General features: G+C 44.0%; 1 protein-coding gene across 1 annotated transcript in view; it reads right to left on the reverse strand.

Moving 5' to 3' along the window:
• LOC146831439 (histamine H3 receptor-like) overlaps positions 1-15,785 on the reverse strand; it is a 55,685-nt gene extending 39,900 nt beyond the window's left edge. Inside the window, exon 1 of the mRNA XM_085603909.1 lies at positions 15,515-15,785. Coding sequence (XP_085460035.1) covers positions 15,515-15,785 — 271 coding nt within the window. The remainder of the gene's footprint in view (positions 1-15,514) is intronic.
• Between the last annotated feature and the right edge of the window lie 9,446 nt (positions 15,786-25,231).

A 25,231-nucleotide genomic window follows, 5' to 3' on the forward strand; every position in this document is an offset into this window, starting at 1 on the left:
GGTGGGGCTGCTACATTGTTTTGGGTGGTGTTTAAGGCTTTGGGTGTGTGGGATTTGTAGTAGTGTTCTGCCCATTGGGGCGACCCTGGGATCTGTGTGCCATCACAAGGTGTTGGCTAACTTCCTTAGGTCATGTCAGCAGTTACTGCATGGTTCAATTGTCCCAGGGTGTATTCCTTCCTCTGTGTACCCAGATTTCTTCCCTGCAGGGTGTTCACAATGTTTAGCGCAGAGCTGTGTCTACATGAGCTGTGTGTGTGACGGAGCCCTTCTACTTTGGCCATGCATGCATGGCCATGTCTCCACCTGCAACAATCGTGGCATCCTTGGTGATCACTGTACTTGTGTGTGGAGTCTGTTGACATGAGTTCATGGGGACATGTTCCCTTGTAGGCAGTATGGATGTGGGTAATTCCGGCCTCACACACATGTGTTACACCCCTCCTGTCTCTGGGCACTGCTGTTGGTGATGGGTCCCCACCCCTCCTGTCTCAGGGCACTGCTGTGAGTGATAGGGCCCCACCCCTCCTGTCTCAGGGCACTGCTGGGAGGACTCCACACCCACCCCTCCTGTCTCTGGGCACTGCTGTTAGTGATAGGCCCCCACCCCTCCTGTCTCAGGGCACTGCTGGGAGGACTCCGCACCCACCCCTCCTGTCTCTGGGCACTGCTGTTAGTGATGGGCCCCCACTCCTCCTGTCTCAGGGCACTGCTGGGAGGACTCCGCACCCACCCCTCCTGTCTCTGGGCACTGCTGTTAGTGATGGGCCCCCACCCCTCCTGTCTCAGGGCACTGCTGTGAGTGATAGGGCCCCACCCCTCCTGTCTCTGGGCACTGCTGTTGGTGATGGGCCCCCACCCCTCCTGTCTCAGGGCACTGCTGTGAGTGATAGGGCCCCACCCCTCCTGTCTCAGGGCACTGCTGGGAGGACTCCACACCCACCCCTCCTGTCTCAGGGCACTGCTGGGAGGACTCTGCACACACCCCTCCTGTCCCTGGGCACTGCTGGGTGGACTCTGCACACACACCTCCTATTTCTGGATATGTACGCTTGGAACATACACGGTGTGGGTGCGCTCCATGCATTCGAGGTGAGGGTACGGGTCTAGTTACACTGGTGTGGTGGGGGTACGGTGCGTGAGTCCACGGTTGGGGGTACGGGTCGTACTTACACTGTTGGGGTGGGGGGGTACGCTCCTTGCATACGCGGGTGAGGGTACGGGTCGTACTTACACTGTTGGGGTGGGGGGTATGCTCCTTGCATACGCGGGTGAGGGTACGGGTCGTACTTACACTGTTGGGGTGGGGGGTACGCTCCTTGCATACGCGGGTGAGGGTACGGGTCGTACTTACACTGTTGGGGTGGGGGGTACGCTCCTTGCATACGCGGTTGGGGGTACGGGTCGTACTTACACTGTTGGGGTGGGGGGTACGCTCCTTGCATACGCGGGTGGGTGTACGGGTCGTACTTACACTGTTGGGGTGGGGGGTACGCTCCTTGCATACGCGGGTGAGGGTACGGGTCATACTTACACTGTTGGGGTGGGGGATACGCTCCTTGCATACGCGGGTGAGGGTTCGAGTCGTACTTACACTGGTGTGGTGGGGGTACGGTCCGTGAGTCCGCGGGTGGGGGTAGGAGTCGTACTTACACTGGTGGGGGTGGGGGTACGGTCCGTACGTCCGCGGGTGAGGGTTCGAGTCGTACTTACACTGTTGGCATGGGGGGTACGCTCCATGCATACGCGGGTGGGGGTACGGGTCGTACTTACACTGTTGGGGTACGCTCCATGCATACGCGGGTGGGGGTACGGGTCGTACTTTCACTGTTGGGGTGGGGGGTACGCTCCTTGCATACGGGGTGGGGGTAGGGTCTGTACATATCCGTCCCCACGCTATGTGATGCTTGTGCGGCCCGTACCCAGGCCTTTGCCACGTGGGTACGATCCGTCCCGCCATTGTTGGGGTGACGTGTGTGTGGGCGTGGTACGAATCGTACCCACGCTCTTCAGGCGTGGGTACGGGACGTACCTGTCTGGTTGTGTTGCCGGTTCGCGTGGTGACGGACTTCCGTTGTGGCGGTCGCTGGCTTATCAGGACACGCCCCCACCCCCTCGTGGTGACCAGGGCATGGGAGTCAGGTATGTCCAGGCAATGTGTGGTGTGTGACTTATGTGGTTGTTTTGTGGCCTGCCCTGGTCGTGCCACCCCCACCCCACCCCACCCCACCCCACTTTCCCCCCTCCCTTAGTTATTCTGACCTTCTGCGGCGTCTGCGTCGTAACCTGTAGAGGAGGTGTACTGCTATGAGGGCAGGGATGACTCGTAGGTTCGGGTCCATGTCTGTCCGTCGCGTACTGGTACTCCTTGATCGCGTCGTCCTGTCGCGTACGGGTCCTCCTTGATCGCGTCGTCCTGTCGCGTACGGGTCCTCCTTGGTGGCGTCGTCCTGTGTGTCCGTCACGTACTGGTCCTCCTTGTTCGCGTCGTCGTCTGTCCGTCGCGTACTGGTGGTCCTTGTTCGCGTCGTCCTGATTTCCCGGCAGTTTTTGGCTGCCGCAAAATATTCACCGTGCGGGGTGACGTCGGTGCGAATCGTGATTCCTGGGTCGTGAATGGCTGGCTGCGAGCGTCCCGACGTCAGCTCGGCGCTTTCCCGGATCGCATTGGTAGGTGTTTTTTTGTTCGGTCGGGCTTTTTTACGATTCGTACGGTAATGGTGTACCCGTGCGAATCGTAATTCCTTGTTTGTGAAAATTGACGACCGGGTATGCGTCGGGCGGAGATTGTGCTCCGTCCGACGGTTCGTACCCGGTTTTTGCAGGATCGTGATCGGCACCTTTGTGTACACTTTGCACCATATTCTCTGAATTTACAGTTATGTTAGATATGCCAATTAGAAGTTTTATGTCATGTTTTAGGGTTAAAACCAGATAAAGAATTATTGATTTCAGGTGTTAGCATAAAGCGTCTAGGAGAAAGGGTTCCCAAACATTTGAGAACCATGACCCTATTTTTAGAACAAACTTTCGAGACCCACTTAGCTTTAATGAGCTTGAGATGAGTACTTTTTTAATGTAACAAAAAACATCGCGTGGTAGTGCACTGTCATTTACAGACAAAATATTTCAATTGAAATGATCACTAAATTTGCAGAGACATACAATTTTACTGGAAATGTATAATGCACACAAATAATGTGTGGAAATCGGGTTTTGGTAAAAATATTTAACACTTGCGCATCACCACGTAAATGTGTGATATGTTATGATTGCAGTAACATTTTTGTTTCCATCACACAATTACAAAACACATGTCATTTAGTTTTGCTTTCCTAACTGCTGAATGTTTACAGTTTATTTACAGATATTTACATTCTATTGTGTGTTATAAAAATAACATCCTACAGCCTTTCTTTTACACTTCCTGTGCCCCAGCAAGATTTTCACATAATTCCCTTAACTTTTATTTCTCTGACTGTAAAGTGAGAGGAGTTTGTAAATATGACATTTGACCTCCGCCTTTGAAGCACAGCAAATATGGCAAGATAAATGCAGCATTTAAAAACGTCTTTATTTATTGCTTGAACTTTCACAACCCACCAAAAATCAGTTCATGAATCACCAGTGGGTGGAGACCAAGAGTTTCGGAAACACTTGTCTAATTAGAAATTGTGAAGAACATGGCATTACTGTGAAAAGTATGTGAACCATAATTGTTAAGCCATTTTACATCAAATTAAAGTATATATTTCCTAAACAGGTAATTCTGTTGAAATGCTGGGCCTACCACGAGTTTTAGAAATGTGAAAACTACTTTGTAAACACACATTTCAGATTAAGGTTTTAATTTAGATCAGATTAGGAGCCCAGTCAAATATCTGAATCCCTGGCAGGGTTAGACCAGAATTAATTAGAACACGTTAGCTTCTGCCAAGAAAAATGTGGGGATTTAGAGTGTCAAAAAAACAAGATGCAGGGTTGTAACTTACCAATATGTTTCTTGTAAAATAAAGTAGAATAGCTTTGACTAATAAATATTTGAAAGAATCATTATTTTAACTACATTTGCCTTAACAAACCTGTTAAGAAATTTTGACCACTGTGGGAGATGCTTTTTAATTTAGGCCTTTACCACACATAAATTGAATGGTAATATAAACTCTTGAAACCTTTGGGAAATGCTGTTCCCAGACACCTGAAGATTAAATTGGCATAAGGTGAGCTGCACTGCATACTGTATAAGACATTACCTCTGGTAAACTGTAATATTTACTATATACAACATATTTCCTAAATGAACTCAATATAGTATTTAAGTCAGTGGAAACCTGGGCCATTGGACCGAGCCACAGCTAAAGACTCTCCATCTCCCTCAGGAATCAGCTTCATGACACTCGTTCTGGTGGTGACTCCTCACTCCTCCTTAAACAATGGGGTACAGGTCCTCGGGGCTAACTAACGCACTTTTCCAACAGTCCCTCTCTGCTCTACTGCAAACAATCCCACTGTGCCCTCTACTGCTAAAATCCAAGATGGGTTTCTTCCTTGTGCAGAGAGTGTGTGCCTACTCAGAGGTGCATCCAGGAAAATGAGTAGCCCCCTGCTTTTTCATCACTCACAACTTGTTCTGGGGTAGCTCGCGTCCCACTTGGTATGGAGCCAACCTGGCTGGGAAACAAAGATTTGCTTTACCCACGTCTCAGGTTACATTTACTTTTTTCTTTTTTTTGCATATGACTCAGACACAACACAGAAATAAGCAACATGGTATTTTACAGCATATATCAGATATGTGGGAATTATAATTTTTCATGCTGACACACCAGTATATGGGTGAAGGTAAGGTGAGTAGCACCACAGCCAGCAATAGTTAGTCCCAGTCTGCCTCTGCATCCCACTCAGGCAGCTCAAGCCTTAAGCTATTTATGGTGCAGACCTCATAGCATCTGACTCATCTGAGTCTGTTGGAAATGCCTGTCTTTGCTGTACCTCCTATGTACCCTCAATTCTTAACAAGTAAGCTCGAAGATGCTCCCATATGACATTCGGTCAGGAGGTAATGAGTTGAAGGTTCTCATATATCTCTTATTATTCATTGCGTGCGATCAAATCCCTGATCCAGTCATCTTGGCCACTCTGCACTTTCTAAGAAGCTGTGCTAAGGCCTTAAACCTTCTGCATGACAGAGACAACATTTTAACATAGCTCAATATTGCCATCATCAGATTAGGCATTGCTAATTCCCATGATGAAGGAAAGTGTTGTGAATATGCTCATCCATTATTCCTATATCTGCGTACACCGCCATGCCAGGTGCATGATGTCTGCATTTTCTGCACGGCAGTGGGGTCAGTGGTGTGATTGACACAATCCTATTCTGTTGCATTTTATGGGGTAAAGTATGCCCTGAATAGACATTTTAATGTATCATCTTATGCCTACAGTTGGGTGATACCAGATGAGTTTGTCTACAGTAATCTTCCCAGTGTTTCACATGTATTACTGTCTCCAGATCTGCCTCCCATGCCTGCCTTCAACTTTCTGAGTGCCTCCTCATCAGACCTTAGACCAGTGCATATAGCCTGGACTTAGTAAAGTCTGGGGATTGGATGAGTTGGATGAGTTGAATAAGTGCTATGACTTTTGGAAATTCCGGCAGCCTGTCTCTAGCCATGCGTTTTTGCCCATACTATATGAAGATATACATAGGGATGTCACATTTTCAATACTTAACTGATTTCATGTTATGAATTTCCCTTGTGCATAAAGGTGCCAAATTTCAGTGAGACCTGCCTTCTCAAGAAAAACTGCAACTTGGCCCTCATTGGTCAACAGTAATGCTGGGTTGTTTATTGATAGAAGAGGGGCGAGTACAGGAACGGGATCCCAGCTTTCCTTCCTATTCCCCTCCAGTCCCAGCATGTTATCACCTTCATAAGTATCTCATAAGTATCTTTGTCCTGGGTCGAGGTACCCCAGCTGGCAACAAAAATGCCAGAGATTTTAGTTCAGTGTGTTCCTTCTCCAGGATCAAGTATGTGAGTCTCCGACCAGGGGGACTTTACATTTACTTGTCACAAGGCAGGCCCTTTACACATTTTTTAACTTCCTGGGTCCACCCTAATTGGACTTCTTGCAAGGAGAAGAAACATCCTTCCCACATGCAAACAGTTGCATCTACTGTGGGAGCAGTTTTCACAACTCATTAAAGTCAAGCACTGGCTGGGAAGTGGCTAGAGAACTAATGCAAATTAGATCCAGGAACTTCAGGTAGGTAAAATGTAACTTTCTGAGAGTTACTTCATCTAATTATGTATTAAAATCAAACTCTACCAGTGAATTAGATTTATAATAACTATTAAAAGAATAGTGGTTGACCGATTTTTCTAGCTGGTCCCAAACCCGAGATAGCACAATTAGTACACAGGACAGTTGGGCCTACCTCAGTGAAAATAACTTTTAGGGTCTTGTCAATGGTGGGACATGGTAACATTAAATTAGTACATGTCCCACTTTCAAATACCAGGCACCCCACCTTGTGGGCTACAAGGCCTACCTACCGATGGCATATTTTAATTTTAAAAGGATAAATATGCCTATTATAAGTCAACCTATTTTGTTAAATTTTAGTGAACAGGGCACATGCACTGAGGCCTGGTTAGCAGTGTTCCAGTGCATAAAGCTAAATGGCTTGGAAAACGGTTTATTTTGTCAGTTTGAAAGGTCTGAGTAATGTTTTAATTGGCTACCTGTAGTATCATATACTAGAGGCCTAATTTACTCCAGGAAATTAAATGTGCCAGATGGGTGTAGGTCAATTGTTAAAGTGTTTTCATGTGACAGCAACAACATTTTACCACTGGTTAGCAGGGAAAAGTACACAAAGTCATAAGGTCAACAAAAATGGGTTCAGCAAAGGACGGCAGAGGAAGGCAAACAATATGGGGTGACCCTGCAGAGAGGTCCAGGTTCACCATATGTCATAAAACATTAATTCAAATGAGTCACCAGTATTTCTTCAAAACAACATCCTACATGATCAGTAAGTGGACACTGGAGCATCAGGGTACATTGAAACCATGTTTCCATAATTCCAAAGACCTACCTGCCCCACTTGATATTACCAAAAATAAATCATAAAGTTATTTTTCCTCTCTGCAACATAAGAAAGTATTTAAAATGAAAATTCACCAGAGCATGAGAAAATGTATTGCGCTCACAGAGATTTCCTTACAGATGTAGTGTCTGTTCTCGTAGACAAAAATCATGAAATCAAAATTGCCTCTGTTAAAAGAGTCACAGAAAATCTATTCTGACTCTTCAATTGTCACCATTGTCTTTAAAATCTTTATGAATCCGGTAACTTATGAATGTAATGATAAATATTTCTAACTCCAATGTATGCAGACAAAAATAGTTCTTTTCTGGGTGGGTAGCAATACTAAACAGGAAAATAATATTACAAATTGTCTTTGATTAGGTACATTTGTCCCTGCTTGACACTTAGGCTCTCATTTTGAGTGATCCATAAAAACACTTATTTCCCTGGCCCAGGATTACCATTTCTGGAGGTCTCTGCAATAATTGGTGATTAAGAGATTTTGGTGAATTCCCACCTTTCTTCCTATAGTGTACCTGGAGATTTTAGTTGCCTTCAGCAGACTTCACAGGCCACACGTAATGAGGGCTAAAAAGTGCAATGTTGATAACAGGGAGCAGGAGACACTTCCTTTCTCAATGTGGAACGTCCTGTGAACTTTCCTTGGCATAGTCTGAAAAACATAATAGGTGTCGTTTGACAAACCAGCTGTCATAAAAACACTAGTTACCTTCTCATGTTGTTGAGATGATTCTATGTGTCTGCAGACACGTTTCTGCATCCATTTGCTGTGGTCAATGTTAATCTATATTATTGCAACATAATCTGGACATGGGTGCAAAGAAGGAAATCTAGAAGCTCCTTCCAGGCCCTCATTATGAATGGCCTCCTAATTCTGATGGGGCCGCTCAAAGTAACTACGGGCCCTCTATACGTTATGAGATGTGAAAAAACACGTTGATCTTTTTACTTTCACAATGAGATTGTGATTGTTGAAATCAGCCAAAATCTCTATTTGAAACTCTGGGGAAAAGTGAGGAATTACTCGGTGAATAGGACCCAGAATTACACATCTCCCCAGTCATTTTTTATTTCTTATGAGAACCTTAGGTTCAAAATCAGAATGGGACGGATTTTCCCTTCGTACTCGTGTTATCAGTAACTCTAGGGGTGGGCAAAGAGCTGCCCATTTTCTGAGCCACTAGTGATGAGCCCAGTGCCAGGACCTTGTCTAAACCTAAGGAATTTGCCCCATATCGACTCCGCTCAAAGTGAGTTACAGGGCCTTCCAATGAATTCCAATTTGTATATTATGGTTTTAAAGATCATCGGGGCATATCAGCAACAACCGGCGATAATTATCGCTAAGCGCACTTAGCGCTAGGATAATTATTGCCGGCTAGCGTGGATTTTTATCGCTGACATAGCGTGCTATCTCAAAAGCGATAAAAATCCAAGCGCTACTTGCCTAATGTGAGATTAGCGCTGGAAACCCAGCGATAATCTCACGAAATGTGGCGTTAGCTTGTTGATAGGGACTCACAAACTTAGCCATGATATCCTCCTTCCATAGGATATCATGGCTAAGTCAGTCCTGAAGCAGGCGTAAGGAAAGTAGCGATAACAGGGGTTATCGCTACTTTTCCTGCCGCTATGCTTCATAGCGTGGGGCTTGATGACATTTCTCCTTTCATGTCAGGTCAGGAACGCCCACTTTGCATCTCATTAGAGATGCAAAGCTGGGCGTTAAGAATATGAGCGCTAATGCAAGGTTTCACGCATTAGCGTGATCTTGCTAATTAGGCGATAAAATGATTGCCGCTTTTCTATCGCCGCCTTGTAAGTATGCCCCATCGTTTGTAATCCAAACGCTGACACATAACAACATTCCCACCTTCAGCCCTCCCGAATGCACAGCAGCAATCTGTAAACAGAGCATCCTTAACAGGAAGAGGCATGGGACACAAGCATCAGAGTGTTTAGTCATTTAGTGGACAAATCTGGAATGTCTTGCACCCAGACCTAAAGAGTCAGTCCATGCCTCATATGGCCATTGCAGTAAGGCTGATTTCACCTTCAACAAGCCATCATCCAAGCTACACTACAAAAGGTTACCCCCCAACCCCTCATCTTTACGAGTTTTCATGGCTCATTTCTAAGAAGGCCTAAAGTTCACAGTGAAGGATCACCCTGTCGAATTCCATACCTCGCTCAGTTGATTAAGGTTTGAAGGTCCCACCCTTTTCATTCCATCAGTGGTGCAAAAATACTGGAGTGCGAAAAGCACATGTTGAAAAAAAAATGTGAATAAAAAGACGCTGTCATCGTGTAGATCATTAGAAAGACAATAGGCAGAAAACACTGACTTTCCATAGCAGCCTGCACACAGCACATTGATCGGATTTCTGGCAGTGGGTGCTGCAGTAATTGAAAATGTGTTAATAAATCATTCAAGTATATCAAGCTGCACTGACGCAGGAATGGGGAGGTGATTGGAGCACTCACTTTGATGCATGCCAGAGAAAATAATGTGAAGTCTGTTTATGGGGATATACAGAAAAATAAAGGAAACCAGATACTGCTATTTGCGATAATACAGCCATCAAACGAAAATAATGATACCTGATTTTAGAGAGGCTTATAAAATGCACTTAGGAGTCTAACTGATGGGTGTAGATTGCAGGGAAGCAAACAGCCTCACTTTAAATTGTGGGCAGTGTGTTGCCCTACAGCGTTGTTGTGACTTAGATGTTTGGTATGGACTTTCCTTTTTTAGGATGCGGCTTAGACTTATTTTCATAGGGTGGGTTCCTGTCAAGAATGGGGCGGTAATACAAATAATTAACCTACATGTAGTGACCATTACCTGAAGTGCTGGGAACCCAATGCAGCCCTGGCCATTTTGTAGTACCAGAACCGGGTGGGGGTAGGGGGGTATGGGACGCCCGATGTCCTCTACGGCCAGACCAGCCCTGATTACCTGAGAGTAGTGACTAGAATTTTGTTGAATTAAAAATAATTTAACAAATGTACAAAATAAGCAAATCAATAATCTCTGCTGAAGATTGGAGATTGAGACATAATATTAAAGATAATAATTTACATTGGGTGGCATTGCATTTGTAGTACTATTGTCTTTATCTAGCCCTTTATCTGAACTTCTCTAATTTCAAGACTAGAGCACTCCTTAGACCACACATTGCAAACATCATCAACCTCTTCTTTTCCACTGCTGTCACAGCACAACATGCTTTTAATTGTCTCACTGCTAAGACCATTTGACAATGATCTCATACCATTTGCTCCTGATTCAGTAAGAAATTAGTCAATCATCCATCCCCACAGATGTCCTACCTGCAGGAGCACTACTTTGAACTGGGAGGATTTATGAATTAAAGGAATATTTAAATGTTTCCATCAGTACTGCTGGAAATCTTCCAGTCATTGGTTCCCAGATGTACTTCCGAAAGAGATTATTGATGCCAGTCTCGAGTCGTATTAGCTGATTTACCTTTTCACAGATCATTGTAGTGTGCTGTTATAGAGAAACTGCCATCAGACACCTACTAAGCAGACCACCTGGTACTCACCATGTAGCACCCATCTAATGAGGGGCGTTTGAGCAGGGCTGGACTGGGAACCACAATCAGCCCTGGCAAAGTGCTCGGCTGCCCCTCCCCCACTCCCCCCCCCCCTTTGCCAGGGCCGGTTTTCGGCCGATTTTGTTACAGGGCCGATTTTTCAGCTATGCTGCAAAAATGGCCCTGTAATAAAAACGGCCACCAGGGGCCCAAAACCGGCCCCCACCCGTGCGGCGCACCGGGGGATTGCCCGGTGCCCGCTAGGGCCAGTCCGGCCCTGTGTTTGAGGAGACCCTTGATGATAGGTGCTGCCCCTGAATGCACCGAGCCTCATGCTGTCCTGAAACAGCCGATGGAGGGCTTACTAGCCCAGATTGTGTGGTCATGGTTGCACTCCCAAGTCTAAATTTTTCTGTTGACTACATGACCCACATTGTTTTTCGACAGAGTGGGTCACTGACCCGCCTTTCCACCACCAACCACCCTCTTCCTGGGTGAGGCACAAAGTGTTCACTGCCTCTTTAATGGTGCACTTTCTTTCCCACCATTTGGAATTGTATTGGATCTGTAAATATTCTCAGAGGAAATATGGCACAGGCGCGTGATGCCTAAGAATAGTCAATGGGAAGCATAAAGGTTTGAGATCTTAGAACTATGGGTTGGGCTTGAAACATGGAAAGATACATTCATCCATCCTAGTGGTGCTGGAACAAATATCAGGATGGGGGTGCTGCCATCAATATTACATCACTGAAGTCATAGGGATTGTGAAAATTCCAAGCATCACACAAAGAAACAAGTGTAGCAAATGAACCATTCACATTCATCAGGAGAACACTACGGGTTTGGTCTGTAGCTGGTTTAGAGCACATGTCACAATTGGTGTGGTAGCCCACTCTCATTTACTGACAGCACATTTTCCATTGAAATGACCACTATAGTTTCGCCGACATGCAGTTTTACGGATAAAACTATGCATCCTACAAAGAATATGTGGAAATCGCGTTTCATGAAATACTTATGATTTGCACATCACAAAGTAATGTATTTTGCTTTGTATCCTTTTAACATTTTTGTTTCCATCACACCAGCATTACAGAAGAAAGTGCTTCATTTGTGCTATCTTGACTGCTGATAAATTTGAAATATTTGTAAAGTTCATTTACAGGTATTTACATTTTGCTCCAGGTTTTTTTTCCCACTCAGTGCACGTCCTTGTCGCATAGCTCACTTTACAAAAGCCTCTCACTCTGCAGTCAGAGAAGGAATAGTAAAAATCAATATCCATCTTAAAAGAATAAGCAGCAAATTGTCAGAAAATATGATCTAGCATTGACCTCTAATCAAGATAAAACAAAATGTAAAGCATCTATATTGCTCTTTCACTATGTGAAATCCTGCATATTTTTTTGGGGGGAGGGGATACTGCAGCACCCCCCAACCCTTCAACTTCCAGTGTCAATGAACCAACCTCCATAACAGACACGATTACTAATAATCAATAGCAACTGCTATCAGGGAAAAGTGGTGGGGTAGCTGTGGGGACAATAACAAAACAAAACATTACAAACATACCTTCCACCCGCTGCCTCGCCACTTTTCTGTTCCTTTGGCTCTACTGCTATTGCACAGGCTGAGGCTCCCAGACTCCCCTATGGCCAATCCTGCTGCTGCTATCATGCAGGTAATACTATTACCCAGCATGACAGAACTACCAGGATTGGCCTAAGCTGGTGGGTTTTGTGCTCTCTCCGGGACTGGGTGCCTGTGCCTGCTGTTCTCCACCCAGCAATGCAGATCGGGTTGGAGAGATCTCAGTGCTCATATCAGTTTGGCCATCCTAAGACAGCTGGCCAAACCGATATGCACACTTTCAGCAGTGCCCGCTTCTTTTCCTCCATGCTTGCTACAGTACTGTCATCTGGATGGCCCCACCCCCAAGACTCAGCTGCATGAATCAAAATAAAATGATAATAAAAAAGTTTGACTATCATTTTATTTTTCAAGTTTGCCTCTGCTGGCATGGGGGCAACGCTCTTCTGCTATAACAGCGGAGCTGCCGCTGGAAAGAATATCATCTTGGGACCTGAAGACACTGACAAGCATACCACAATCTGATGAAATATCACAAACATAATGGGTGTGTCCCTCACGTCTGCAAACCGCTATAGATTAGCAGTAAATCGCAAGACTACTTCCCCCCACTAAGACGTCTGAGAGCAAGAACATGCAAACACAAATCAAATTTTAAACAATAGGAACAAAAGATGCACACCAAACTGTGAAAATAACTGTTAGAATCAAGTAGAACCATTAAGGTAAGACTATGAATATGCAGAGACAGCTTAGTCCTGAGGTTGTTGAGACCTTAACTTCCGTAGCAGCACCATTTGTGTAACATACCATTATTATAGCATCACACGGGTCATTTGGGTTTCATCATTACCGTGAGTTGCATGTGTTGCTTGCAACTGAATAGACAATCTCCTATAGTATTTTGATGAATCTGCTGTTCATGTATAACGCCCCCAGAATTTTATCTATCAATAAATAAATTCGACAGACTTCCTAAGAATTAAAAAGGCTGTTTCAAAAGATGTATAATGTTGTTTATTTACACCTTCCATGTATTTACATATGGACTTATAGTCTTGTTGGATCAGAGACATTCCACGTGATAGGTCTCACCGGACTTGCTGGCCCTGCACTGCCTTCCCTATGAAGCACGGATACAGTTAAAAACTTTATGCATGGCTCACAAAGCCATACACTCCACTGTACCTCGCTCAGAAACTGGACCTCCATGTGGTTCAAGAGCCTCCAGAAGCGCCAGCACCCTTTTACTAGGGGTGGGCGGAATTTGCGGAATTAACCTTCGCAAATTATCGCGAGAATGTTTAAAATTATCGCAAACAAGCAGAAATATCGCGAAGATGCGGAAGTTTTTTTCCGGCATGTTCGCGAGATTTTCTGCATGGTTGCGGGTCGCCAACTTACCCATGTGGTTGCTTGCGGGCGCGGCCCTCTTGTTTTGAGTTGTTCTCGCGGTGCATGATCGCGAGAAGAAAGACGTGATCGCGCGACGCATGACGTCACTGCGGGCGCGAACTGTCGCGAGACAGCGCAAATGGCTAAAAACAATACAACATCTCATGGAGAACGCGACCGGATCAAGAAAACTTGTCGGCGAACGCAGGGATTCAGGTAAGGCGATCGCGCGCGCGCAAGAATGTATCAGTTTACAGCGCGAGCAAGAAACAAATTATCGCCAAGCTGCGGAAACCGGAATTTTTGACATTTTCGCGCTCTCCGCGGAACGCAAAAATGTCAAATTATCGCAATTTCCGCGAACGGAACGAAATTTTTGCCCAGGCCTACCTTTTACTCAAACCACAATTTTTTTTAAAAAAAAAGACATACAATCGAGCCTTCTCAGGTATGGCACCGAGGATCTGGAACTCCCCCCTCCCCCTTCCCGAAGTCAGGGTGAATTCCTCCACGGTCCTCTTCAAAAAAGAGGTCAAAGGGCTCCTGATGAAGAAATTCTTGCCTCTGCTGGGCCCCCCATCTGATTCCGGGCCAGAAACGTAGATTTGTGGCCCAGCTGCTGGGCTCACAAGAATTTGCGGCCAATTTTTAGACTGTTAATCTGTCGCTTTTTGTTGATGCTGTTTTGATTGCTTGTATTCTGCCTGATGTATAAACTGTAAAGCTCTCTGATACCCTCGGTGGTTATGTTCGCGCTATATAAAACGTTCAAAATAAATAAATAAATAAATACATGTATGTGACTTTCGCACCTTTGGCTATAATAGAATGTGCACATTAACATTTACAAGAATTGATAAAGAGTACCTCGCTCGTGGAGGTATGAGTTTTCTTCACAGGGGAATCATGTGCATTAGTTTGCCTCTAGTGTACATTTCTAAACTACTGGCTGAAATTCGATAAAACTTGTAATGTCGCTGGCGAGTGTGTCTGTCCAGCTTATGCTGGAAATGAAGACGAACGATCGAGTGCGAAGCGATTTGCAGTATCGGCAAATGTCACTTGAAAATTACATATGCACGCTCTACGCATTCGTACTGCCCTGATGGGTCCAGATAGTTCAAGAATGAGAACAAAGGCTGGAAACTAGAGAGGACCTGACTTGTGCTCTCAACTCCATTTTTAATAGAGGGAAGTAGTGAATGCCCAATAAATCAACAGAGACAATAGTATGCAGTCAGTAAAGCTTGGAGATTAATATTTTTTCTCGGAACTATTTACTTGCAAAAGCAGCAAGTGGATGCGAGAAAATATCCCCGCGATGTTACACGTGTTGACTCCTAAGTGCTAACCCATTGAGTATGAACATTCGCATCTCTCTCACGGAAAACCGAGATACTGTACACATTGAATGAATATCTAAGGTATATTAATCATTACTATTAAAGAGAAATCCTGTATTGTGATTCAATTGTGAAATGTAACACTGTGTAATGTAGTGTTGCAAATGTATGTAATATTTCATTTAAAAAAAAAAAAAAGGTGCAATGTAAGTATGCCAAAGTCCCCTCGACAGTGTGCTGTCTAATACTCCTCCATTTATCTTTTCCAGCCCCTTCTCGCCCTCACATCCTGTTTTCTTCAATCCGGTCTCAGACAGACTCCACATATTGTGCTGTCCTGTGCAGAATAACTCAATTTTAAGATTAGTCTCCCAAAAGAGCTCTGCTGTTCATTGGAAGCTTTTCAAAACATCAGACACTTCAAATATATTAAAATAAAATGTACGAAAAATAAAACAAACATCTTAAGAAGCAATTCATAAAAATTAAAAGAAACATACCTACAAACAAATCACAGATTGCCAGATTGAGGAGGAAGTAGCAGCTGTGGTTTCGCAAACTTTTATCGACTACAAAAGCCACAATCACCAGAATGTTCCCTAACACTGTAGTCAAGCTCATCACGCACATCAGCAGAGTGAGTACTATAACCGTGCTGAGCGGAAACAGGAAGCTGGTGCTGTTATTGACTCCAGGAGGGCCAGGCACTTTGGCTGAAGAGTTCTCGAGGAAGCTGCTATTCCACAGAAAACTGTCCGACTCTCTAAGCATTGCTCTACACTACTTGTCAACTAAGCGCCTGCCTTTAGTTTCTGAACCTGTGCAGCTCTTCTCGTTGCGTGGCTATGTTTATGTATACTATGCCCCTCCCTTCAGAGAGGCATTGTCATACCCTTGAGGCTTGTAATGCAGTCAAATCACCCTTTTCAGCCATGATTTACCAGCTGTTCCGTTTTATGTGAAACTAACAGCTTAATGAATTTACAAAATATATCCCTGTTCGCTAGGTAAAACAGGAATAATGCGGCAAACAGTGTCAGTTGTCACTCTTTACGTGTCAATAAAGAACGACTGCAGCCCTACCGTTACAGGTGTACCATTTAGATACAAACATCCAATCAAAATTATTTTTTTTGTAAAGCGGAGTTCTATTTAGACATAACAAAAATTTGTGTGAATATATCTCACATTCATTCAAAGAATCTGGACTGGGGTAATTTTACATGTGCGGAAAATCTGCCTCTGGTGGGTTTTCTACATTTGTAACAGGCAGTAGCATAGATAGCTAGGGTTTCATGGACTCTAAGGCAGGTAAAGAAAAGTATCCCCTTTATGCCGGGTCATCATTCAAAGATGTTTTTTTCAATCTTTTTTAGGAAAGGGGGGCCGCGTGGCATCCCATCCCTGGACCATTTTAGGCCCTGGGGACCCCATCCCACAGGGCCTGTCCCTTTAAAAAAACAAATATATATATATATATATTGGGAGAGCCGGTGCCCCCGCACCCCCCCTCCCTTAGGTGATTCCGGCCCAGGGTTCCCCAGGTCCAGGCCATTATATATATATTTTTTTTAAAGGCTAGTGGGGCCACACAGCCCCCCTCCCCGGACCAACATCACCCTTGGGACCCATCCTCCAGGGCATGGCCACCTTTTTGGGGACCACGGGGGGAGTCTGAAGGACCCCATGGTCCCTGCCGGATCCCCGCTAAGAGCTAACATTGCTTTTGGACAGAGGGGGCTGATAACATGCAGCTTTTGCTGCCCAAAAGCAATTCTGCGCCACTTCTTGCAAGAGAGAGCATTTTTGCTCTCACTTGCACGAAGTAGACCAGTGTTTGTTATGGCTTTGTGGGAAGGGTGGACACCCCGACACATTGCTGAGCCAGCCCTGGTGGGTGGCAATCACCAGTGCCATGTAGGGCTACTGGAGGGGGACCGAGCGTCCCCCTCCTTCATTCAGGTTTGCCCCGTGGTGGTGGTGGTCTCCAGGGCCTGGGATCCGCAACTGACACCCTTAATTATTGTATTTGTGCCCTGGGGAGGTGGCGGCCCCTGGGGCTGTGAGGGATGCCATAGGGCCTCCGCCTTTTTTTTAGAAAAAATAAAGTATGTGCCCCAGGGAGGTGGCGGTCCTCGGGGCAGCAGGGTGGGGGCGCTACAACCTCCCCCACAATATTTACAAAAACAAAACACTGTGTCCTGGGGGAGGTGGCAGTCTCCGGGGTCTGGGTGTTCCGAGAGGACCCCCACATAATTATAATTCTTGAAGTAGCCCAAGGGAGGTGGCAGTCCCTGGGGCTGCATTTATGATGAACAATTCCCCGGGGAGGTGTCGGTCCCAGGGGCCTTGAAAAGCTCTAAGAGGGGGGCCCGTGCACCCCTTCTATATTTATGATGTGCCCATGGACCTGGCCCACCCAGGGGTTATTTAAAAGCAAGGGCAGGAGCCTGCACTTGCTTTAAAAAAATTATTTTGCAGCGAATATTGCGATTTCACTGCAAAATATTTTCTTTAAAAAAATGCTTTCATGCTGTGGCAGGATCCCAGGGGTTGGGGGTCAGGGTAATCCTATCCTGCCCCTTTTTCTTTATTTTCACTTTTTATTTTTGGGGACTCGGCAAAGCCGAGTCCCAAGATGGCTGCCAACACTTCCTGGTTGAAGGGTTGGCAGCCAATCAGAGCAGGGAATTTCCCTGCACAAGCTCATCTTTTTTCAAGAAGGCTTCACGACCAGAGATATCACTACAATTTTCAACTTACATTTCTCAACTACCACTGAACGGATTTCCACCAAATAAGCAAAAGACACTTCCTTGAACCAACATCTACCTCCCTGTCTAATTTGGTTAAAGTCCGTTCAGTGGTTCAGGCTGAAGGTGTGGCTTAAGGTTCCCATGAGAATTAACATTACAAATGCGCCCTTATTTTGCACCCCAATTTCTCAGTCCTACTGCACGGATCACCTCATAACACATAGAACTTACCTTGACACTTTGGCAAATTTCATGAATATTGGTCAAACGACGCCAAAAGTTATAGCCAAGTCAAAAAATGCTTTTTTCTATGGAAACTAGGTCCTAACTATACTTACTGGCGACTTTCTCAACTCATACTGCCCGTTATTTTGTCTCTTTCTGCTTGTTTGTGACCTCTGTTTTTCCTCTTTCTGCTCATTTCTAAGCCTGGGCTAAAATTGTGTTCCGTTCGCGGAAATTGCGATAATTTGACATTTTCGCGTTCCGCGGAGTGCGCGAAAATGTCAAAATTTACGCTTTCCGCAGCTTGGCGATAATTTGTTTCTTGCTTGCGCTGTAAAATAATACATTCTCACGCACGCGCGATCGCCTTACCTGAATCCCTGCGTTCGCCGACAAGTTTTCTTGATCCGGTCGCGTTCTCCATGAGATGTTGTATTGTTTTTAGCCATTTGCGCTGTCTCGTGACAGTTCGCGCCCGCAGTGATGTCATGCGTCGCGCGATCACGTCTTTCTTCTCGCGATCATGCATCGCAAAACAACTCAAAACAAGATGGCCGCGCCCGCGAGCAACCACATGGGTAAGTTGGCGACCCGCAACCATGCAGAAAATCTCGCGAACATGCGGGAAAAAAACTTCCGCATCTTCGCGATATTTCCGCTTGTTTGCGATAATTTTAAACATTTTCGCGATAATTTGCGAAAGTGGATTTCGCAAATTCCGCCCACCCCTACTCATTTCTGACCTTTATTTTGCCCTTTTCTGCATGTTTCTGACCATTAGTTTTTTCTCTTTCTGCTTTTTTCTGACCTTTATTTTGCCTCTTTCTGAACTCTATTTTGCCTCTTTCTGCTGGTTTCTGACCTTTATTTAGCCTCTTTCTGCTAGTTTCTGACTGCTGGTTTTCCTCTTTCCGCTCTTTTCTGTTATTTTGCCTCCTTTCTGCATTTTTCTGAGCTTACATTTTCCTCTTGCTGCTCGTTTCCGACCTGGCTCTTAACGTTCACAGCACACTGATACACCTAGGAGTGACAGTGCTGCCTACACAAATGCTGATTGATTTATTGACTGATTTGTTGGTTGATTGATTGATTGATTGATTGAGATATATTCACCTTTCCAGTTAGAGCAGGTTTACAGATAGGACTCCCATAAATACTATTTTTGCACTTCTGAGGGAAAATATGACCCAAATTTAGAAGACCTAATACTCTAAAAGGCACTTGATTCATCAACATTTAAATACTGAGGAAGGAAATCAGGTAAACTGCAACCCCCACACCTACTGCTTCTTGGTGAAATATAATATTTATTTGGCAACTATGAGTGCTGTGTGACATGCAGGATTACTATGGTTAGTGAGTTCCAGAACCCTTTAATTTCTTATGAATGAACACACAAGACATCTACACTGTATATATCGAAAGGCTTTAATTAAAATGAGTGCCCTGCTGTTGAGCAGATATTGTAAATAACCATTGTAATTCATTTGAACAGACCATACATAATTTGAGCAATGAAACATATGATTGTAAAGAATTACAAAATGGTTGATGATTTTCAATATAGGCAATCTATGATGGTCGACTCCGTGTCTACGCCTTAGCTGAGCAAAGCCTACTCAGCAGCAACAGGCTCGATGAGTTTCTTAGTTGACTTGACACGCATACCTTACAAGGTATTGTTCAGTCTGTTGTCCCTTACTTTGTGTGGCTTCAGAGCCAAGGTTCCTTTGTGGCTCTCTTTGGTATACCATACTCTGAAAGTACAGATAAGACTCAAGTTATCAGTCCATGGACATTTCTGTCAGAGCCGTATTGTTTGTGACTTGAACTTCTTCATGTCGGTATGTCCTCTTCCACTAGTTGCTCGTGCACCCACGAGGAGTCAGACCCTGTGGTATGTAATGAAGATCGGCCAGAATTCTACATTATATGTATTTAAAGTAAATATATATAGCTGATTATAATCACTATACATAATATATTAACCATTTTTTATACAGTACAAAATATACTTTTAAAAAATGAAACAATGCATTTATAAAGAATAAATGTTTATATGACTGCACAAACAAATGAAATTCGGAGCCTCTAATCCATGAAAACACAATACACATAACACCGGACAGTGGAACACTGTGTTCATGCCTGCTAGAAAGCTGTGTTAAGCTATGCATTCTATTTTGTGCGAAAGAAAATGGGTAGATGCATGCATGTCCTGTATCAATTCGCAAGGGAGTGACTTAAAATCACATGGAAGCTCAGTGATGGGTGGGAAATGAATCACACTTATGAGACTAGTTACAAACAGATTTTTGTCATACCTTTAGTAGTACTAAAATAGTACTACTTAAGTACCACAAAATGCTATTCACACGCCTACATTTTATTCTACATTTAAAATACATATATACAATTAATTTACATTAATATTTGACAATAGGTAGTGATAGAGCGTTGCTGATGCGAAATTTGTAGGGGTGCACCATATTCATTAGTAGTCAGCACCCGCATATAAACTAAGAATGTTTAAAGAGCAATAGAAATATATTCATTGAAATAGCCAAGTAGAAATGTAAACAGGCCTCGAGAGAAGAGAAAAGGCCACCAGTTATCACGAAATGTATTGGTGTATGTGTAATGCTTGGTTATAATAATGTCATGCATTAAGAGACATTAAGTCATGTTAGAAGAATGAAGAAGGTAGTTTTCTTAAGTATGAGACGAATAATTAGAATTGGTAATTGTAGTGTGTTTAGTTTGAGGCCTAACCATGTATGTAAAGTGAAGGCCTTCGTTTATTTTAGCCATGCTTTATTAGAACGACAGGATTTTAGCAAAGCTTAAATTGCAGTGAGTTGTGAAACCTCATGATATTAGGGGTTTTTTCTGTTCAGCGTTTGGCTGCAGGTACAAGGCCATGTAGCTCGTTAGTTAGAATAAGTCTTTGTTCAAATGGAATGGAGACAGAAGGAGTAGACAGGAAGGGAGTGGATTGGAATGTAAAGTTGCAACTCCTGGTACAGAAAAGGCCTGGGACCCAAGGTCGAATTCATGGCAAGGAAGATGAAAGGATCCAAATGAAAATCTACTGAAGGAAGAAGCTGCCTGAAGGGGTATGCTGAAGGGCGTGTACAGCTTTTTGGGGTTTTGTATTAGGGACAGAGCCCCGTGGGTTGGGCAGACGAGACTTAGGAGAGGGACTGAAAGGAGCATTATAGATCGAGCTCTCATATGGTGAAACTTCTTAGGACGTTTCACTGCTGACACCTTTTATGCGATCCTCACCTGGAAGGGAATGTTGAGTAGGGATGTCACCTTAGAATAGAGTAGGGATAGATTTGATTCATGACTTTAAATTTCGATATCACAATTGCCATAGGGTACTTGATGCTTTTGGAAGCTGTAATCCTGTTTATCTTTAGTCGTATGCGGATACTTCGTAGACTAGCTTTTGTGTTAGTCCCCATTTATCTTTTGTGCCTTGTATTGAGGTGCCTATATATTCAGATGTTTTTGCTGATAATAAAAGGTCGACCTCCCAGATTATGAGTCTTCCTTTCCGAAATGTCAAATTGCGGTAAATACGATTTGATAATTGTGTTTCTTCCCTCTACGCTATTTTGCAAGTAAAAAGATCCAGGCGACCTGAGTGGGCTCTTATAGATAATTAGATGAGAACAAGAATCCGGTGTTCCCAGTAGTTTACTAATATTTTTCAGGTAAAATACACTTTTTTACTATTACTTATACATTACAATAGGGAGACTTCATAGTCGGGATGTGTCAAGGTCAGGATCTTTATCCGAAGCCCTGGCTTTTTAATATCCGATGTATAGGCAGCTGTTTTCCGAAGTCACAATGTCACCACACTGTGTAATGTGATAGGCAAGTACCAAAGAAGCTCCCTCTTTCTCAGGAGGTAAAAGCCAAAGGCGTAAAACCTCCTTGCTGTATGAAGACTTCAAAAGACTGAGGAAAACCAGGAATCTGGTTATGGAATTTATGATGAACAAGGAGAGTATCAGAAAGTTGTGGGGGGCAGTAATCAAGTGTAGAAACGCAGCAATCATAATGAAGCCTTTATATAGTAAAAGAACAGGAGCAGGAAATTACATCACATAACAGCAAACAAAATGGATTATGGAACCCTGAAATTAATCAAGGAAGAAACAGCCATGATGGAAAAAAGAAGGAATCTGGAATAAAAACCTGAACATCACTAGCAGTAGAGCAGCTTTCAAAGGTAGCTGCAAACGCTCAAGCATGTGATTACCATTTTGGAGCTCGAGTAGCAAAGAGCAGCAGATAGGAGCCCGGGAGCACAGAGAAATCAGCCCCGGGTAAGTGAAACTCACTGCCTACAGCTGCATGAGGCATTTCCTGAGACCCAGGAACAGTGCGACGACACAAGGTACTGCAGTTCTCAGGCTCCCAGGCAACTGAGATGCCACTATCGTAGCAGGGTGGTGCTCTCTATATAGATAGTGAGAATCTTACTAAAGTGGTCCTTTATTTGAGCAGGACTCAAAAGGAATGTTTTTTACTTTCAGCTTCCTGGTTGCTTTGCACACTTGCTTGAGAGCCATTATATCAGAGCCATCATATCCAAGGTCGGACTGGCCATACCGGGCATTGGGTGTTTTCCCTAAAAGGCTAGAAGGATTGGAGTTAGTTTGTTTACTGGGGGGCTGGGTTTTGTTACTGGGAGGCCGGTTTTGTAGCAATACTGCAATATCGGGCCAGAAAAACAAAATTAGCAGGCCACTCAGCACTCAATTTTGTTGCCAGCCTCCCTGTGTTTTGAAATATGCAATGGCTTTAACTCCTTTGCTGGTAGGCCTCCCCCCCCCCCCCCGCTAAGCCTTTTTTGGGCTATTTGGGGTAATTCACGCTTGGGCCCCTGTAACTTTTTGAACACATAAGGTATCCCCGCCAATTTTGTGTCCTTTTCTCCCAACATCATGGGGATTCTGGAGGTACCCCGGGTTTGTGGATTCCTTTGGAGAGGACCAAGAAATTAGCCAAAATACAGCAACATTTTGGTTTTTTGGGGACAAATGGGAAAAAAGTGCTGCAAATGAAAGCGTCTGTTATTTCCCGGAAAATGGTATCAACAAAGGGTTTGTGGGGCTGAAATCACCATTTTCTCAGCTTTTAGTGACTGACATAATTTTATCAGAAAATCAACATTTTTTACACAGTTTGGGCATTTTACTGAAATGTAGCCTATTTTTGCCATTTTTTCTGCTTTCAACCTTCTTCTAGTTAACAGTAGAAATAGGTATGAAAGCAATAATGGATCCTGGAAACCTATACATTTTAGAAAAGTAGACAAAATTCTGAATTCAGAAAGGGGTTATTTTTGTAGATCCTTCAAAGTTTCTTCATAGAAACTAACAGTTGAATATAGGAAAAATTGAAAATTAGTTGAAAAAAACAGCCATTTGTGCCAAAGTTTTCACGTATAACTTCTTCTAATTGTGGCATCTGTTTGAAAGCAATATACTGTTATATGCACTGAACATTTCTGGTTGTAGGGATATATGGGACTTGTAGGTTCACCAAGAACATGACGACCCCAGAGCCAATAACTGAGCAGCATCTTGCAATGGTTTTGTTAATATATAGCAATTAATATGGGAAAATATAGACATGGAAAAATCGGTATGAAAGACACCTATGTATTTCTGAAATTGGAACAAAATATAGAGTTTAGAAACAGTAGATATTTGCACATTTCCGAAATTGTGAGTACCCATAAAAGCATGAGAACTATAGGTCATTTCTTTTTTACACATTGTCTTTTATTTGAAAGGCATGAATACATCAAAAGTCAATAGGTAATACCAGTTGCTCTACAATTCTGTGTTACCCTAAGTCTCCCGATAAAAATGGTGCCTCACTTGTGTGGCTAGGACTAGTACCCGCGACAGGAAACGGCTCAAAACGCAACGTGGACACACTATATTTTTACAGTGAAAAGTTACCCTTTTTTTGAAAAGTGCCTAGCTGTAGATTTTTAACCCTAGCTCTGCCAGGCATCTATGGAAACCTAGCAAACCTATACATTTTTTAAAACTAGGCACCCAGGGGAATCCTGGAGAGGGTGACTTGACTGGCTCTCACCAGGTTCTATTACCCAGACTCCCATGCAAACCTCAAAATTTGTAAAAAAAACACATTTTCCTCACATTTCTGTGGTGTCCACAAAATTCCCCCTGCCCCGCATTCCCCAAAGTGTTTAGAGAAAAATGGTACCTTACTTGTGTGGGTAAGCCTAGTGTCTGTGGCAGGAAAAGGGCCAACACGCAACATGGACACACAACATTTTCAACAGTGAAAACAGAGCCTTTTTTTGCAAAGTGCCTAGCTGTAGATTTTGAACCCTAGCTCTGCTGGCACCTATGGAAACCTAGCAAACCTATATATTTTTGAAGAATAGACACCCAGGAGAATCCAGGATGGAATAACTTGTCTTTCTCCCTCAAGGTTCTGTTACCCAGAATCCCTTGCAAACCTCAACATTTGTCCAAAAAACACCTTTTCCTCACATTTCTGTGGTGGAAAGTTCTAGAATATGCATGGATCCACAAAATTCCACCCACCCCGCATTTCCAAAAGTCTTCTGAGAAAAATGGTACCTCACTTGTGTGGGTAGGCCTACTGCCCACAACATGAAATGGCCCAAAACGCAACGTGGACACACCACATTTTCACACTGAAAACAGACCCTTTTTTTTTCAACGCGCCTAGCTGGAGATTTTGATCCCTAGCTCTGCCCGCACCTAGGGAAGCCTAGCAAAACTAGACACCCAGGGAAATCTAGGATAGGGTGACGTGTCTGGCTCTCACCAGGTTCTGTTACCCAGAATCTCTCGCAAACCTCAAAAAGTGTCAAAGAAACACATTTTGATCACATTTCTGTGGTGGAAAGTTCTGTAATCTGCGTGGATTCACAAAATCTCATCCACCCCACATTCCCCAAAGTCTTCCAAGAAAAATGGTACCTCACTTGGTAGGCCTAGTCCTCGCAACAGGAAACAACCCAAAATACAACGTGGACACACCACATTTTCACGGTGAAAACTGACCCTTTTTGTGCAAAGTGCCTAGCTGCAGATCTTAAACCCTAGCGCTGCCGGCACCAAGAGAAACCTAGCAAACCTATACATTTTTGAAAACTAGACACCCAGGGGAATCCAGGATGGGGTGACTTGTCTGGCTCTCACCAGG

This window comes from Triturus cristatus, chromosome 5_1, assembly GCF_964204655.1.
Source record: "Triturus cristatus chromosome 5_1, aTriCri1.1, whole genome shotgun sequence".
Classification (NCBI taxonomy): Eukaryota; Metazoa; Chordata; class Amphibia; order Caudata; family Salamandridae; genus Triturus; species Triturus cristatus.